General features: G+C 33.5%; 2 protein-coding genes across 2 annotated transcripts; both read left to right on the forward strand.

The window, feature by feature from the left end:
* Positions 1-5,063: 5,063 nt before the first annotated feature.
* LOC110823299 (putative pectinesterase/pectinesterase inhibitor 59) lies at positions 5,064-7,065 on the forward strand. The gene is made up of 2 exons (XM_022053664.2): positions 5,064-6,061; positions 6,168-7,065. Exons 1-2 carry the CDS (start codon positions 5,161-5,163, stop codon positions 6,857-6,859), a joined length of 1,593 nt encoding a protein of 530 aa, XP_021909356.1. The 5' UTR covers positions 5,064-5,160; the 3' UTR covers positions 6,860-7,065.
* A 2,775-nt stretch (positions 7,066-9,840) lies between these two features.
* LOC110823408 (pectinesterase 2-like) lies at positions 9,841-12,188 on the forward strand. The gene is made up of 2 exons (XM_022053783.2): positions 9,841-10,762; positions 11,405-12,188. Exons 1-2 carry the CDS (start codon positions 9,895-9,897, stop codon positions 12,094-12,096), a joined length of 1,560 nt encoding a protein of 519 aa, XP_021909475.2. The 5' UTR covers positions 9,841-9,894; the 3' UTR covers positions 12,097-12,188.
* Positions 12,189-13,097: the final 909 nt, after the last annotated feature.

Below are 13,097 nucleotides of genomic sequence, written 5' to 3' on the forward strand. Positions count from 1 at the left end.
TAGGTGCATATACGTATGTAAATATATATACACACACGCATATACAGCTTTACGTGTGTTAACAGAATCTGATGCATGATACGATTACAGCAATTGCCAAGACTAAAATATATATATACACGCATTTACAGTTTTGAATGGCTTGTTATCTGCAACCTAAGGATCTGCTTATCAGATTAATAAAAAATTTAAACCATATTAATTAAAACATCGAGTTGCTGCTAAATCTGCATATTGTTTTAACATAATTTCGATTGATTAATTCATTTGATTCCGAAGTAGCATAAACTCCGCTGATTTTGAGTAAGTTCGATGATTACAGTAATCAAAATTGTAACTGATAAAACGTTAAAGCCAATTTTTTAGAGAAAAAAGAAAGATCTGGGAGAACAAGTTTCGACTTTATTAGTTTAATCTGTAAGTTACCTGGATTGAAGACCCTCATTTTGAATGTGTTTCTTCAACGATAATATTTAAGAGAATGCAGTTCTCTGAAAATAATAAAATTCAAAGCATAAAAATTATATGTATAGGAAGTCTCTGAGTCATCTGTGAAGCACTGAGTTAATAGTTCTAGGAATTTGTAAGCAATAAAGTTCTGAGCCCAAGTAAATTTGGGCTTTGTGGGCTTAAGTTCTGTTTGGTGCTAAAGACAAAATCTATCCCTACGGTCACTTAAAATTCAATGAAATAATATGATACCGTGACTAAAAATTTGAAGTTTTATTTGAAAATCACGAATTGAATTTTATTAAAAATATAAAATTTATCATTTTATATATATATATATATATATATATTATGTACTATTAGTTACTGATATACAATATTTTAATTAAGTAAAATAAAAAATTTAATTTGAAAATAGATTAGTGGGATTACAAAGATCAAATATATCAAAATCTTAATGAATTTATTATGTTTTAAAATAAAATAAATAATATATGATTATTAAATTCTTTTAGTTAGAATTGTAACAACTTTAGAATTCTAAATAAAATAAATCATAAAATTAAGTACGTAAACGAAATAATTAGTTAGTGTTTACATTATTTATACAACGACTTAAAGTACCAAATAATGTTATGAGAATTACCATTTTGAATGAAATACAAAAATTTTTTAAAAAAATAAATAAATAAATAAAATTGGCATTTTACTCGCAACCCTCTTGTGGATCGGACTCCAGATCCTAGTTCTTTTGATATGAAATGATTAAATAAGGAATAAGGTACATTACCCTAATAAGAATATCATACTACTCACTGACACAAAAATGAAAGTTGGTAAAAAAATAAAAAATAACTAATTGAGCACTTAATTAAGCAAATTCATTTATCAATAATAAAATAATTTACCGTCCACTTACCATAGCGAGATTTATAAAAACAACGTATAACGACAATAGTATAACACTTATCATGATTTCATATTCAATCGATAACATGTACATATTATAATTTTATATTCAATTAATCAAAACAATGATTGTCCCTTTTCATCAGCCTACTGATATCCATGGGGGTTCATAGATATGTCCTTACTATGCGTGAACCATTTCCTTTAAAATTCTCAATTAACAAGCCGTCCTTAGACCCCATCCGGTATACACGTCAAATTAATAAACCTCAATACCTCGTCCGGTATGATGGTGAAACGGGTTGTCCCCATACCTCGTCTGGTATGAGCGACAGATTACCAAATCTTGATACTCCGTTCAGTAAGAAACAACGTTCACGGTAGGATTTTCAATGGAGCCGGTTTGTTTACTATCTTTCAGGATATCCAGTAAGGCTGTCGTTTCATCCATTCACTTAATCACACAATTTTTCGTTTACCTTTAACCTCCAGTTTTTCAATTCAACCGTAACCATACAAAACAAACAATATATACATTCAAAACTATAAAATCGATCAATCATATACTATCATGCATTCAAACTGTAAAATAAATCAACAGAATCAATAATGAATAATTTTCGGTTCTGCCTCAATTAGTAACCTATAATTAATTATGGATATTTTTTAAATTATACAAAATACCGTATTATTATTAATTTGACTTTAATTCCATAACGGAGAATAGAATGAGAGATTCTTGCTCAATTCGATGTTTGAAAAGTTAAACTTGTTGACTGCGCCTACTGGCGGTCCACGAGTTTTCTGAATTTTTTTTTTGGATTAAAACGCATTACAAGTACCTACAAATATCCAAAAAAATAATCCAAAAACAGTATTAGTACCATTTTTGGTCAATTCTAGAATTCGGGCATGGCGGCTCCGCCGTGCTCCGACGACAGCATCGCCACACGCGGCGGTGGGGTCTGCCTCGGGTTGGTTATTTTTTACCAATTTTGCATCAATTTTTGCGAAAAAATACGTTAAGGGGCATCGGTTGGCAAAAAAGAATGAAAAACTAAAACTCACCGACAGCGGGGCTCTCCGGTGTGGCAGCTCCGCTGGCTCACTTTTGCGGGTTGGATGTTTTGCTTCGGGTCAACCTGTAGAAAAGGAAACGGTAATTATAACGGTGGAAAAATTTCGCATAACGGGAATCGGAAAGGATCTCATCGGAGGCGATTTTTACAATTTTTTACGGCAACACCACCGGGTTTTGCTTGCAGTTTTCGCCCAATCGGTCGGTCTTTTTGTTCTGATTTGGCCATGAGGGTGTTTAATATTAAATTATGAGCAAATGAATTTTTTTTTTACTTCTTTTAGAGGTCGAAAGTGGCTCCGGCGTGGCGGCGGGTGGCGGCAACTTCTTTCCCAGCAGCTGGGTCTTCTTCTCCGGCGGAGGGATATGACGGCTAGGGTTAGAGTTTAGTGTGAAGATGGTTATTTATATCCGTCCCCATTTAATCTTGACTGTCCTTTACGTTTGATCTAAACCGTCCAATCGCGATTAAATAGGGAGTGAATCTGGACCGTTTATCGCAATCTACCGATCGTGTTTAAATAAGAAATGGATCTGAACTGTTGTTCGCATTTAAATATGGCCGTCTGATTGCGTTTGGGGAGGGAACGCATCCAGGCCGTCCGTGCGTGCGAGAATGGATATGGGTCGTTCGATTGCGGGCACGCGGATCGCCCTCGTGGCACTGCATAAGCGTCGATTGTCACGCGGCACATCCTGGTTCGTTGGAGCTGCTGATCGGACATTCTACGTGATACAACTTTTTTAAATTATATTTTGACCTCCGGTTTCAAATTTTTCTTTCAAAAGTACTATCAGAATCCAATTTTTTACATTTTTTTATCCAAAATCGTTTTCAATTTCATCCTTCATCAAATTTTCTTTATTTTTATACTAAATTAAAATTAAAAAAATTATATCTACAAAATTAATTTAAATTATACAAAAAATTAATTTGGAGTATTACAAGAGTGATTGTAATGAGTTAAAACGTTCCTTAAAAAAAAAAAATTTCTTCTGAAAAAAATAATAAAACTCCATGAAACAACTATTTAAATTATCACAAGATTTAAGGTTTCAATAGGTTTCCCAAGGCCCTGTAACCATATGTGTTCATGAACTCGCATAAAAAATATGTACTTAATTTATAAATTTAATCATAATATAAAGATGTGACCTTCATTATTTCAATTAATTTATAAATAGTTCAAACATAGTCTTGTTTGTCTCAATTCAGTATATCATAAATAAAAAATTACTAAATACTCCAACAGCATAAATAAACTAACAAATACTATAAATATGGTGAATATATTTTAATTTTTGAGAAGATTAAAATATGTACTAATTAATAATTAAGGAGTGTCTTAATCAATTACTATCTAATCGATTAAACGTATTTGTGATATGTTAGTGCGATTATACCGTACAATTTCTCTTGTTGAACAAAAAATCTCGTTGTCATCTGACGTCAACGAAGTTTTGCACAACTCAACTACGTGAACAAGAAGCATTATGATATATAAATATATATATATATACACACACACACATATATAAAGAAGAAAGTCAACATAACAAGGTTAAAAAAAGTAATAAATAGTCAATCCTTGTTAATACAAACGATGTTTAGGTGTAATGTTCAATCATAGTTACATTTTACCTTTTAAAACAAAAAACTTATGGGTTATATATATATATATATATATATTAGTTCCCTTTTTTTTTTTTTTAATAATTTGGTAAAAGTACACAAAGTAAAAGAGTTGACGAGCCCATGGCTCCATAGGTGGGGAATGCCTAAACAGCCGAACCAAGTGCTTGGCAACCAAACTTCAGACTTGATCAAACTATTTGCACATGCCCTAATAAACAACATGTCAGTCATGCATATATACATATATGTATATATATAGATATATCTTAAGAGTAAAGCTATCCATGTATAAACTATCTGCATAACAGTTCATAATATTTCAAAAATTAATTTCAAGAGTACATTTTTTCACAGAATTTTACGTCTGAATTGGTATCAACAAGAATCAAACTTATGCGGTTAAAAGCAAAGGGCATAATTTACTATTAATTATTTAATTAGTTAAATAATAAATAAAGAAATAATTAAGTATTAAAATTTGGAAGGAAGGTGGTGATGATTGAAGTTATTAAAAGAAAGTTATGATTTGCTTGTTGCATAAACTTTGAGATCACATGGATGGGAGGGATTGAGTAAAAGAAGAGAACACGGTTTCCAATTTTCTTTTCAGGCAACTGTACGTTGCTTACACTACACATGAGTTTAGTTTACTCAACCCTAACTCCTTAATTAATTTATCTTAATTTCGTGTTTAACAGTTAATTATGTTTATTTTAATTTTATAAAATACTCGTGGGCTCAGAACACATTGAAGATTGAAGGATTAATTCCACAAAACCCAAGATTAGTCAATTATTGAATTGTGAAAGTTGTGATGTATTATGATTTAATCTTTATAATTATTATTTTATTGCCATATGGTCCCTTGCTTGATGTGCTTATAATATTTATATAACAAAGTTGGCCTCACTATTTTTCTATAATTATGTTTTGCTTATCTTCCAAACTGCATTTACCATGCTATACCATATATATATATATATATATATATAAAGTCCTTTTCCGTTTTCCAAACAGTCCCATTTTTCATGTCTTCTCCACAGGACATGACCCATAAAAATCATCGCACCCAAATAAAAAACCAGCCATGGATTGTATCAAACTAATATTGCCTCTACTGTTCATCATAATATCTTTCTCGACTACCCTTTCCAAGGGTACCCCAAGCAACATAACCTGGTGGTGTAACCTAACCCCGCATCCAGATCCATGTATCTACTTCATGAACCACTCTGCGTTTGCACCTAAACACCGGCTCGAGTTCAGGGATATGCTTGTTCAGGTTGCCAAACACCGAGCCATGATCGTCCAGGACGAGGTCAAGCGGTTTGGACCCAGGTGCGAAACACCACACCAGAGAGCTGCATGGGCTGACTGTCTCAAACTCTACGACGACACAATTCTGCAACTTGACCGAACTCTTCAAGGCCTCGGCAGAACCAACAGGAGCTGCACAGATTTTGACGTGCAGACATGGCTTAGCACGGCGCTGACTAATATCCAGACTTGCCATCTCGGTTCTATGGACTTGAACGTTACAGACTTCATCGTCCCGATCAGTTCTGGGAATTTGTCTGGACTTATAAGCAACAGTTTGGCTATTAACCAGGCTTTGCTAAAAACGGAAAGTAATGGTATGGCTAATAATAGTACTGGAATAGATGACTTTCCGAGTTGGGTAACGAGGAGGGAGAGGAATCTGCTTCAGACGCCATTGTCGTCAGTGAAACTACGACCGAATCTGGTGGTGGCACAAGATGGGTCCGGGCATTTCAGGAGAATCCAATCCGCCATTGATTTGGCTTCGAGAAGGAGACGAATGGGAAGATTCATTATACATGTCAAGAAAGGTGTTTACAGAGAGAATATTGAGGTTGGTAATAATAATAATAATATTATGCTTGTTGGAGATGGTATGAGGAGGACGATAATCACAAGTAGCAGAAGCGTTGCAGGAGGTTACACTACTTACAATTCTGCAACTGCTGGTACTTATCATTAACATTTTTTCATGAATTTATACCAAGAAATCTTTCTTAAATTCTGATATTAACGTATATATTAATTATATTAGTGAATATTTTTTATTTGCAGGGATAGATGGGCTTCACTTCATAGCTAGAGATATAACATTTAGCAACACAGCCGGACCACGAAAAGGCCAAGCGGTGGCGCTCCGATCAGCCTCCGATCTCTCAGTTTTTTACCGGTGCGCCTTTCAAGGATACCAAGACACTCTAATGGTGCATTCTCAGCGACAATTCTACAAAGAATGCTACATCTACGGTACTATCGACTTCATCTTCGGTAACGCCGCCGTCGTATTCCAGAACTGCATGATTTTCGCCAGAAGACCATTGAAAGGTCAAGCCAACATGATCACAGCTCAAGCTCGCGGCGACCCATTTCAGAGCACCGGCATAACAATTCACAATTCAAGAATCTTGGCTGCTCCCGATCTGAAACCAGTGATCGGAGAAGTAAAGACTTACTTGGGAAGGCCCTGGCAGCAGTACTCAAGAACGGTGATCATGAAAAGTTATCTCGACAATTTGGTGAGTCCGAGTGGGTGGTCCCGGTGGGGGAACTCGGATTTTGCTCTTGACACTTTGTATTATGCTGAGTATAAGAATTTTGGCCCCGCGGCTTCGACGAGATTCAGAGTAAGGTGGCGGGGTTTTCATGTGATAAATAGTGCGAGTGCGTCGAGATTCACCGTCGGTAATTTTATCGCCGGAAAGTCGTGGTTGCCGGCGACTGGCGTGCCTTTTACGTCTGGATTATGATGATATCCAATCATTGTGATTATATAATTATTTTCTCCTGACTGATCTGTTCCTATATTAATCAATTTATTTGGTGGGTGATTATTATTTTCTTTTTTCTATTTAATTTGTATATTTATATATTCTTACCTCGTATTCGTGTAATTGAAGATTGAGATGTATAAATTATTATTGTTTTATAATAATTTGATATATAATTATATATTTATATAGTTTACAATAATATATATCGATATAATATTTTTGGAAAAGTAGTTTCTAACTACATATATATATATATATATAGATAAGTCCATGGTTGGATTTTATGCTCCAGAAGGACCCAAGAACAAAGAAATTGAGCCCAGAGAGAAGGCTTTTAATTTGGAGTTTGGGCCTAAGGAGAGCGATTTGGGCCAAGAGATGTATTGGGCCTGAGCAATTGGCCTAGAGGAGAAGCCTGGTAATTTAGAGTTTGGATCGAGCAATTTGGGCCTAGAGAGTAATTGGACCCAGATAAATTGGGCCTAGTGAGATACCTTTTAATTTAGAGTTTGGGCCTAGAGCAATTCGGCCTATAAAAGTTTGAACTTTGGGCCTAGGGAGAGCGACTTGGGCCCGATAGTAATAACAGGAAATTGGGCCTAAATAGAAGGCTTTTAATATGGAGTTTGGGCCTAGAGCAATGGACCGATAAAAGAGCAATCTGGCCTAGAGGCCTTTAATTTGGAGTTTGGGCCTATAGAGAAATTGGGCCTATATAGGGCTTTAAATTTGGAGTTCGGGCCTATAGCAATTGGGCCGAGAAAAGAGCAATTGGGCTACGCAAATGTATAAAAAAAGATTTTTACCCAAATTTAATTTTTTAACGGTAATTTTATAAAGACCAATACCCCTTGTGCGGAGCACATTACTTCTACGTGCAAGCACATATATGTATATCATATGTATCGATTTGGCACGAACACCTTCTCAACCCAATCCCTTAAAAAAGTCGTTCTCACAAAAACATATATATATATATATATAAACCTCGAGCTGCCGCAGTCGATCTTCAAATCTATTGGCCCAACTAGATTATGTTCATTAAATTACTCTCTTCGCTTATATTTGCTTTATTAAATATAATGAATTAATATGTGTTATTAAATATACGAACACGTTCAAAAAAAATTTCTTAAATTTTCAATAAAATTACCATTGCGTAATTACCCATGTCAAGTGTTTCGTCAATGAGTTCAAATACCATTAGAGAACGATAATAAAAATAGATATTGTTGTTATTTTGAAAGTTAAGCTGAAATTTTTAGAAATATATATATATATATATATATTTTAAGAGAAATTGTATACATTTTTATATAATTAAAATGGTGAATCACCATTTTAGTTACATATATACGTGCTTGTGTGTGTGTATTATACATTATTTTGTAAATATTTGACAATAAATTTATTCCAAATGTAGTTTAATCGAACGAGAGCTGTTGAAGCAAACGCGTTTCCGCGCTCAAATCCAAGGTCAATGACAGGAAAAAGTCAACATTTTATGTATAGACTGCTGCTTAGCATTTTCTGAACCAGCATTAGGACAGAAATAAGACCAATATAATTAATTACGAGATTAAAATAATAATTAACAATAAAAAGGGGTTAATTTTCCATCAGTTTAATTTAATTAGCATGTAATAGATAATAAATGGGCGATGGCTATGTATATTAATTAAGAGAGGGCTTATTTTATTATGCCAATTTAATTACTAAACAACACAGGTATTGATACAAAGTTTATTACTAATAATTCCATAAATAATAATAATTTATTATAATGTGTACAACAATAATCATGATTAAGAGGGTATGCCTGAATCAAAGTCAATTACTGCAAAATCATTTGAAAACTATTTTTTCGATTGAAAATTGAACTAATTAAAGCTGTACCAATAATGCGTGCTCAATAATCAATACTTATATATACACAGACACATATATGTATACGTTTATCACCATGGTTCTGTGACCAGAACCGAAGGCAAGAAATGTGTCCTTGCTGTAGTGCGAAATTTATTTAATCCCAAATTTCAAATTATATCTAATGAAATTCATATACATATATATATATATATATAATGATGAAGACACATAAATAGTTAAAATATAATAATAAGTTAGAAAATAAGAAAATTAGTATATGCCAAAATAATCTACGTACCTAAATTTGCTTAAATTTCTATTGAATCTTATTTCCACAAAAAAAAATGCACACCTAAACTGATTGAATGCTAAAATTTCTTAAACAATATATTTCCCAAATAGCTTAAGAAATAATATCTACACACTCCATTACAAATTCATATGTTAATTAGTATATGTATATATATATATTTACTTAATTAACAAAATTTATTTTAAAACATATTAGACTATACCATTAATATGATTAATTAAGGAGTGTCGGATTAAGGGCACAAGTCTTTTATATGTGTGAAAAGTGTTGTGACATGATTAACTCTCTGTATTAATTTTCATTTTCAATAAATAAAAAATTTGGTCACGTTGGATTTAAGTTAAATTTGATTATAGGAGTTATAATAACAAAATAGTAATTTAAGTATTTAATTTTATTAAATTAATTATTATAAATAGATTATTATATAAAGTGACAAATTTTATATTTTTTAAAAAAAGATTAAATTCATAAATTTTTTAAAAAATATAAAATTTTAATCACTACAATACAATGTTACTAGTTACTTTCTTGATATAAACTAGTTAGATATATAGAGCATAAATATATATTATACATGTAATTTGTATTATTAATTTGTACTAAAAAAAGTTTGAAATAATTCAAGGATATTATAAATTATATACAAGAAATAGTTGAAAATCTCATTCCTTATTTTGCGACTGTCGTTTTCAATCCCTCTTGTTCAAAGCCTAACCAGCCTGTCACCACTTCATATTTTCATCTGCTCCTCGTATATAAATACCGGCTTACGAAAACCATAGACATCCAAACTAAACGAATTAAAGCTGAGAGAAAAAGCCCATCAATGGCGGCAAAGCTAAGCTTATTGCTGGTCTTTCTCTCCTTCTGTTCCGTTCTTTCACCTTCCTTATCCAATGTCATCACCAACAGTGTAAATTGGTGGTGCGACAAAACTCCAAACCCTGAACCCTGCAAATACTTCATAAACCAAAAACCGATCAGATTTTTACCCATCGGGAAATCCCAGTTCCGCAAAATGGGGGTTGAGCTAGCCATGGAACGAGCCCTTACAGCACAGACCCACAACAAGTGGCTCGGAAACAAGTGCACCAACGAGAAAGAAAAGGCTGCATGGGCTGATTGCTTGAACCTTTATGAAGAAACCATCTTCCAACTCAACCAAACCATAGAACCAAACACAAAATGCACCGACTTCGACGTCCAAACATGGCTTAGCACTGCGCTAACTAACCTGGAAACATGCCGTGCCGGGTTCATCGAACTGGGTGTGCCGGAGTTCATGCTCCCGCTCATGTCTAACAACGTTTCGAAGCTTATTAGCAACATCTTGGCTATCAATAAACCTTCGAGTTCGCCACCAGAAACTTACTATAGCGAGGGTTTTCCAACGTGGGTGAAGCCTGGGGAGAGGAGGCTGCTTCAGGCGTCATCGCCGAGACCGAACCTGGTGGTGGCGCAAGATGGGTCCGGGAATTTCAGGACGATCAAAGCCGCGCTGGACGCGGCGGCGAAGAGGAGCGGGAGCGGGAGGTTTGTGATACGCGTGAAGCGTGGGGTTTACAAGGAGAATTTGGAGATCGGAAAGAAACTGAAGAATATTATGTTGGTTGGTGATGGTTTGAGGAACACCATTATCACTGGAAGTAGAAGTGTTAAAGGAGGTTCCACAACTTTTGCCTCTGCAACTGTTGGTAAGAAATTTTGTTTCCTTTATATAATTCTTTATATATCAATGTTATAATGTTTATATATATTTTGATCTCTTGAATAATTTTTCTTTTGCTTGATTAGGTTCTGCAAGAAAAAAAGAACAAAATTGAAACAAAAATAATTGTTCTTGATAATATTGGCTTATTTTTAATTAAAATGGTGGGGTTTAATAGAAGTCAAATTTCAATTTTTTGAAAAAAAAAAAAATGAATTAAAAAATAAGTATAAAAATGGGTTTGGTTTAATTAGTTTATAAGTTCTGCATAAGTAATGGGTGGTTCGAAATTTTTACAAAAGGAATTGAAAAGATATATAATATAATAATTTGATAATATTTTATAATATAAGTTTTTATTTAAAAATATAATTTTTTTTATGACTAGTTTTTGGAAATTATTACAAACCCTTTTTAAAGTTTTATTATTTTTTTTGGTATTAATTCAATATTTTTTTTCATTTTTTAGATTTTATATAAAATTATAAAAAATTTCAATATGTACTTTACAAGTTTGAATTTTCAAGCATAAATATATAAAATTTCAAGATTAAAAAACTAAAATGAAAAAATAATAATTAAAAGCCTATTAATTACCAACACTAATCCAAAATTGTGTTGACTACAGCGGTAACCGGGTCAGGATTCATAGCCCGCGGGATTACTTTCCGCAACACAGCCGGCCCGCAAAATCACCAAGCAGTAGCTCTCCGATCCGGATCCGACTTCTCCGTCTTCTACCAGTGCGGCTTCGAGGGTTACCAAGACACCCTCTACGCCCACTCGCAGCGCCAATTCTACAAAGAATGTTACGTTTACGGCACCGTCGACTTCATTTTCGGCAACGCAGCCGTCGTCTTGCAGAACTGCATGATCTACGCCAGGAGACCAATGGATAAACAAAAGATCACCATTACTGCTCAAGGCCGAACCGACTCGAACCAGAACACCGGCATTTCGATCCACAACTGTCGGGTCATGGCCGCACCGGATTTACAACCCGTGCTTAATTCCTTCAAGACTTTCTTGGGTCGGCCGTGGAAGCAATACTCTCGCACTGTTTTCATGAAGACTTATCTTGATTCATTGGTTGATCCGGCTGGGTGGCTCGAATGGGATGGTAATTTTGCTCTCGACACTTTGTATTACGGGGAGTATAAGAATATTGGACCCGCAGCTCCGGTTAGCGGAAGGGTTAAATGGCGGGGTTATAGGGTTATAACTAGCGCCGCCGAAGCTTCAAAGTTCGCCGTCGGGAATTTTATCGCCGGAAACTCATGGTTGCCGGCGACTGGTGTGCCGTTCAAATCTGGACTTTGAGTTATCAATCGTCGTCTTCCATTTGTTTTAACCCAACAAAGATTCTCACCTAATGCAGAAATTATATAATCCATAACATTAATTTTTGTTTATCACGTCATAAATTAGATTTTGTTAGATTATCATTTTTTATTTTAATTCAAAATTAATATTAAGTTGTTGTAATCTAATAATTTAAAAACCCAACCCAATCTAACAATTAGATTTTGGGTTTGGTTTGAGGAAGCCCTCATGAGACGAACGCAATCATAGCCCAAATTTGGTCGTGGCCCATTTCTATTAAGTATTCTAATTAAGTATTCTAATTAAGAGCATAATTTTTATATAAAGATGACAATTAACATGTGTGTATATATGCATGGATGATGTATACACGTATGTGTGTATGTATAATTGGAATCTTCAAATGTAAACAAAAAGGAAAAAGAAAAAGAAAACGCGATATAATGAAAGAAGCATATGTAAGGGATGGCAAAAATTGCAAGGCAACATATATGCAATATTATTATTTTATATTAGCTCAACTATAACTAATTATACATTTCAACGACATAATTAAAATTATAACCCACTAAACTTAAATAGTATTAATTTTTTTTATATATAAAGAGTGAACAATTTCTTATTGTAAAGAATAAACTAAGTTTGATATTTTTTTTTTCTTACAAATGAATCAATTGATGTACAAGAAATTATATATATATATATATATATATATATATAATATAAGAATGGTAAAGAAAAGCCATTAAAAAAAAAAAAAAAAAGGGGGAGAATGATTTCTTTAGATTGCATGCGATGATTTCTTGATCTTCACACAAAATATGTAGCGGCCCAAAGAGGAGCTGCTAATTAAGTACTACTCTCTGATGTTTCTCTTCTACTGCTTTTTTCTACTTCTACTCTCAAAATTAATTAATTATATATTAATGTAAAATAAAATAAAATAAAATAAAATTATATAATTTCTGATGTGAAATTAATTAAGCTGCTGGTAAAAT

Source organism: Carica papaya, chromosome 9, assembly GCF_054855325.1.
Source record: "Carica papaya isolate Zhongbai chromosome 9, ASM5485532v1, whole genome shotgun sequence".
Classification (NCBI taxonomy): Eukaryota; Viridiplantae; Streptophyta; class Magnoliopsida; order Brassicales; family Caricaceae; genus Carica; species Carica papaya.